This window comes from Arvicola amphibius, chromosome 1 (assembly GCF_903992535.2).
Source record: "Arvicola amphibius chromosome 1, mArvAmp1.2, whole genome shotgun sequence".
NCBI classification, from domain to species: Eukaryota; Metazoa; Chordata; class Mammalia; order Rodentia; family Cricetidae; genus Arvicola; species Arvicola amphibius.
Genome location: NC_052047.1, coordinates 110,054,876 through 110,060,915, shown reverse-complemented (window position 1 = coordinate 110,060,915; position 6,040 = coordinate 110,054,876). Strand labels below are relative to the sequence as shown.

The 6,040-nt window shown below is 36.0% G+C and overlaps 1 protein-coding gene across 1 annotated transcript; it reads right to left on the bottom strand.

Annotated features, from left to right (window-relative positions):
* Nucleotides 1–4,616: 4,616 nt before the first annotated feature.
* On the bottom strand, nucleotides 4,617–5,561 carry LOC119819031 (olfactory receptor 502-like). Its single transcript, XM_038337009.1, has one exon. The coding sequence runs from the start codon at nucleotides 5,559–5,561 to the stop codon at nucleotides 4,617–4,619; it is 945 nt and encodes a 314-aa protein (XP_038192937.1).
* Between the last annotated feature and the right edge of the window lie 479 nt (nucleotides 5,562–6,040).

Sequence of the window (6,040 nt, the reverse complement as noted above, 5' to 3'; positions counted from 1 at the left end):
GAAAGAGTCTGCGAGACGTTCTGCAGTACATAGCAGAAAGTGACTGAACTGTCCTTGGAATTTCCTGCTTCATGGAAGTGTCTGCTGGATACTATGGGCCTGAAGGCCAAAGATGGATGCCCCAACGGTACAGAGGAACTTTGGGTGACTGTCCAGGCAGCGAGTTGTCTCTGTCATTTCTAGAGTTTGAAAGTTGCAAATGACTTGTTTACTTAGGTAATATTATATCCTTCTGGAGTCTTTGATGGAGTTGAAGAATAAATAGATAGTTATAGCTTTCCTTAGTTATGATAAAAGATAAAATAGATTTAAATATTGTAACTGTAATACTTGCTTGATAACTGTTTTGTTATATGTAATTTTGCTATGTTAAAGTTGAAGCCTTTCTTTTTTGTTTAAACAGAAAAAGGGGAAATGATGAAGGAGAGCTATCTGTCTATGTTACTTTCATTGGTTAATTAATAAAGAAAACTGCCTTGGCCCTTTAAGAGAACAGAAAATTAGGTAGGCAGAGTAGACAGAACAGAATGCTGGGTAGCAGGGTTGGGGAGATGCTTCAGGCAGTCGCCATAGTGAGTCTCCATGTTTCTCCTCTCCGAGATGGACGCAGGTTAAGATCTCTCCTGGTAAGCCACACCTCGTGGTGCTACACAGATTACTAAATATGGGTTAAAGGAAGATGTGAGAATTAACCAATAAGAGGCTACAGATAATGGGCCAGGCCGTGTTTAAAAGAATACAGTTTCCGTGTAATTATTTTGGGTGTAAAGCTAGCCGGCAGCCGGGTAGCAGGACGCAGCCCTGCCGCTTCTTTCTACAGCCCTACATTGTCAAGACAAGATACTACAGTCCTTCAATATTCCTACTTCACAAAACATCTATCAGATATTCTAGGCCTGTAGTTCGAAGAGGGATTCCCCAAAATTTTATAGAACACTTTAGTGACTGTCCAGGAAACCAGATGTTTCTGTTATTTCTGTAGTTTTAGAGGTTTTTTTTTACTCAGGTAATATTATATTCTTCTTCGGTCTCTGAAGGGGTTGAATACTAGATAGTTATATTTACAATTTTCCTTGTTGCCAGTTTCAAAAAAGAAACTCACAAAAGCAGTATAAAATTTATCAAGTTGAGAGACATAAAATCTTAAGATATTTTTAAGATGGCTTTATAAGTTATTATAGGAAATTGTTTAGGTATAAAACTTTGAACTCATCAACAGAAGATGGGGACTAGAGCAATTCCTCCAAATACAAATGGACTGGACAGTGTGAATGTAATTCTTATTGGTGATTGTTCTTATTGCATATCATTTTACTGCTTTATAGTTCAAGCCTTCCCTTTTTAAATTTAGATTAAAGGGAATAAATGTTGTAGGTTATTTGTACACTATGTGGAGATGTATTATTGTGATTGGTGTAATAAAAAGCTTAATGACCAATAGCTAGTTGGGTGGGATAGGTGGGACTCTGGGCCAGAGAGTGAACTCTGGGAAGAAGAAAGGCATAGTCACCAGCCAGACTTAGAAGAATCAGGATGGGCAGTCCAGAGATGACTTAGAGAACCTGTGCCAGAATGTAGATTTAAAAATATGGGTTAATTAAAGTTATTAAAACTAGTTAGGAACAAATCTAAGCTAAGGCTAAGGTTTCATAATTAATACTAAGTCTCTGTCATTTTTGAGACTGGTGGATGAAAAGAAAGTCCTACTACACTGAAAAGGTTGTGCAACGTAATCGTGATTAGATGTCTTTAGATAATATTAACATATCATTTAAGGAGACTGACTAGGAAGTGAACTCCAGATCTCCAAAAGGAAGCAACCACATAAACCAGTTTTGTAAATTAGTTGAAAACAAGGAAAAACATTACAGATGGAAAAATGTTAGTAGACAACTTTCTGAGAGTGCCATGACTCTTATGGCCCAGATGTGTTGAATAAATTTTGTGATCCACATTATTCTCCTATTGAGGTTCCAAAATGAAGCAGGAAAGCAGAGGCTAGTGTATGTTGCAGCACAATCTGTTACTAACACTGTGACCATTACTATCATAGGAACAGACATTATAAGTTTCAAGACCCAGGTAAAAGAGGGAGTCTCCTTAAGTCCACATAGATAAGCTCTCTCCAATATCTTCTTTTTCCATTTTTTAAAAAAAATATTTTTTTTTTACTTTTTATGTGTATGAGTGCTTTGCCAGTATGGAAATATGCCATGTACAAATCACACTCATATTTCCTACAGAAGGCAAAAAAGTGTTCTGAATCTAAATCTATCAGTCTTAGAAATATAGATGGTTATGGGCCATAGTGTGAATTCTGGGAACAGAACCTAGGTCCTCTATAAGTATAGAGTATGCTCTTAATCACTAAGCCATCTTTCTAGTCCATTTGATCTCCTCTTAATTCTACTCTGTACCCTTTTGTCTTGTAGTATTTTTGTTTGTCTTGCCTGATTCATTTTTTTTATGTTTCATTGTGTATATGTCTGTCTGTCTGTCTGCCTCTCTCTCTCTCTCTCAGTGTGTGTGTGTGTGTGTGTGTGTGTGTGTTCTTAAGAACACAGATTATGTGAATTGGTTTTTGCTTTCCACCATGTAGATCCGAGGTATCAAAACCAGATTATCAGGCATGGTGGCAATGACTTTACCTGCTAAGCATATGCTTCTTCATATTCATAGCTCTTATGTTGGGAGCTTTATACCAAGCTTTCCAAACAGTTTCTTCCTATACTTTATCATTTCTCAAACACTTAAAAATATTCTGGTAAAAATTAAGCATCTGACTACATGATTCCTTAGAACTTTATTCATGTAAGTCCCAAATTCTTGAACATAAAGATAAGCCTCCAATAAACACTGAATCCACATCTCTTAGGTCAGAATATTCAACTGTTTTCTGAATTTTACATTAGGTATTAACTGAACATGAATAGCTGTGAAATAATAAATTAATGATCAGTAGGAAACACTAATTTCCATATCAATGAAAATTTCTGAATTATTCGTTACATATTTGAGGATAGTTTAGGAAGATGGCTGGGAGAAGGCATCAAAAACAAATTGTGTCTTTCTTCATGACAAAATTATTTCAGGAACATTGTATCAGTTTAGTAATTACTTTACAGATCAATATAGGATAAATATTGAGACATTGATTACATCTGGATGTTTTTGTTGAGTATTTATTGTATTGTAGAACCAAGTAGACATTAAAGATATATTTCTTAATGAAACAATTCTTAGACAATTCATAGTTCAGTGGAGATTAGACTAGAGAAATAATGTAAACATAGAAGATGGTGGTATAGAAGAATAAATGGAACTCATATGAAAGATAAAAATAGTTAGAGCAGGACTAGGTGGTCCCTTGGAGAAAGTGATATTTAAGCAGAAAATTAAGAAGGACTTGTAGGTGTAAAGATTGGGCAAAAAGCTTCCAGATTCAAAATTGCAAGAGCACTCAAGTTAATAACCTCAGGAAATAAAAAGTTAATAAGGGTAGTGTAAAGAGAGAATCATGTTAAAACTCTAGAGTTTATCTACGTAAAAGGAAAGAATTAAACTTTTGAAATAGAAGTAGCCCAATATAACTGTATTTTTAAATGTGTTGTACAGACTTGTCTTGTGAACATTTTAAGTACAATTAACACGATTCTGGAAATACATGGCTACTGGTGCTATATGGAACAAATTTCATGGGAGTAAACATTAACTTTCTCACTAGATCTAAATCTAACTTAGCTTAAAAAATTCACAGCTAACATGATTCTCAAGGCCAAAACCTGTGCTAAACAGGACATAGGCTATAGAGAAGAACCCATTATTATAACCTCCAAAATGGACATTATATTTAACTAATTTTAAATTACTTATCATGATACACACAGATTAGTTTCTCTCCCAACCCTCATCAGCACAACTTCTTATTTCAGTAGATAGTGATTAACACACAACTGTGAGTGTGCAGAGGATTAGAGACCTTGGAAGGCTCAACAATATATCTATCTGTATCACACACCCTTCTCTCCAAGGTCAGGAATCATTGTAATAGAGTGATTGGAAAGATAGTAAGAGCTAGAACTGGTTGATAGCTACAAATAAACAATGTTTTCAGGACACAACAGAACTGCTGCAGCTATGTATAAATGTTGACAGTAGGGACAAGGTCAAGTCATACAAAGTCCCAGCATGGAGACAGTATATGTGCATAAAGTCTACCTGTAGCTGAGTTGTTGGCAATTGTTATCTTCCAGGTGGTGAGTCAGTTTTTTAATGGTGTAGCTTTCCATGTTTCAGGGGAAGCATATATACCTAAGTATGTACAGATAGCAGAATTTAGGTTTCATCAAAAAAAATCAGTCATATAGGAGAGGGTATTATAAGAAGAAGCATTGTGAGAGAAACTGGAGACAATAAAATATATTGTATGTTTTCAAAGACACATTTTAAAGTATAAAAAGAGAAATGCAATAAATATAATATCTATATATACTGGGAGAAACAGAGATAAGGGTCAAAGTTATACCAAGAAACCTAAATCAAACCTGAGCTGAAGGTCCCATTGGTTTTGAATAATTATCCTTTTATATTAAGTTTTTATAAAACATTAGACTGCTCTAAGAAAATATTTTCTTATGAAGCTGTCTCTTCAGAGCACCCTTAATGTCATTATTCCTGAGGCTGTAAATAAGGGGGTTCAACATGGGAATCACCACCATGTAGAACACAGACACCACCTTGTTCTGGTCTGTGGAGTAGCTGGACTTGGGCATCACATAGATGAAGGTGATGGTTCCATAGAACAGAGTGACTGCAGTGAGGTGGGAGGTGCAGGTGGAGAAGGCCTTCTGGCGGCCCTCAGTGGAGCGCATCTTCAGGATGGTGATGAGGATGTAGGTATAAGAGACAGCTATGACAAACACCGTTATCGAAACTATGGAGCCAGCAGAAAATGTATCAAGAAATATGAGGACACTGTCATAAGAACAGGAGAGTTCAACTAATGGGGTAAAATCACAGAAAAAGTGATTGATTCTGTTTGGTCCACAGAAAACAAAAAAAAGAAATGAAAGAGTAAAGGTGGAAGCATTAAGAAAACCCCCTATGTAAGATCCTACAACCAACTGGATGCAGACTTGTTTGGACATTTTGGTTGAATAAAGCAGTGGGCTGCAAATTGCTATGAAGCGATCATAAGCCATGGCAGCCAGAAGGAAGCATTCAACTGCCCCACAAAAAGCAGCTGAGCTAAACTGTATAAAACATCCAAGATATGAGATAGTACTTTGATTTACCAGGAAGTTGACAAGCATATTGGGTGTGACAGAAGATGAGTAGCCTATGTCAGTAGAAGCCAAGTGACTCAGAAAAAAGTACATGGGGTGATGGAGTTGGGAAGAAACTCTGATGAGAAGGATGGTGCTGAGGTTCCCAGACACAGTCACCAGGTAGATGCACAGGATGATAATGAAGAGGATGACTTTAAGGACTGGGTCATCGGTCAAGCCCAATAAAATGAATTCTGTCACTGCAGTATTGTTCCCTTCCTCCAGGAGAGCCATGGGGTAATGTAGCTCCTGAGAGAACCAGACTGTGATAGACACATTGCAGAAAGGGGTTTATAAAGAGGTCACTTCATTTCATTTGATCATACATGGAGAGCATTACCAATTAATATATAAATATATTTTTAAATTTGACCTACAATGAATGTTTTACTAGGGTTTTCATAATTTGTACATCTGTGTGCAATAATTCCTTCAAAATAATTTAAGTAGAAATGTCAGGAATTTGTTACAAAGAATAAATAACTTTTATTTTGTTATCTGAACAGTCCCATCACTCAAATAAATACTTAATACATAGAGAGGTGCTTTAGTGGTAACACTTGTTACAAAGTCTAGTATTTCTGTAAGTGAGTTCATGTCTTAATTAACATTTAAAAAGGATGTAAATATTCTTATTAGAACTGAGAAGAAATACAAGCGAGATCACACAAAAAGTGCAAATACAACTTCCTGTGGTAAGCTCGTTAAATATT

Bases quoted from the DNA above. Each gene is read 5' to 3' on its own strand.
- LOC119819031 (XM_038337009.1), bottom strand. From the start codon at position 5,561: ATGGCTCTCCTGGAGGAAGGGAACAATACTGCAGTGACAGAATTCATT.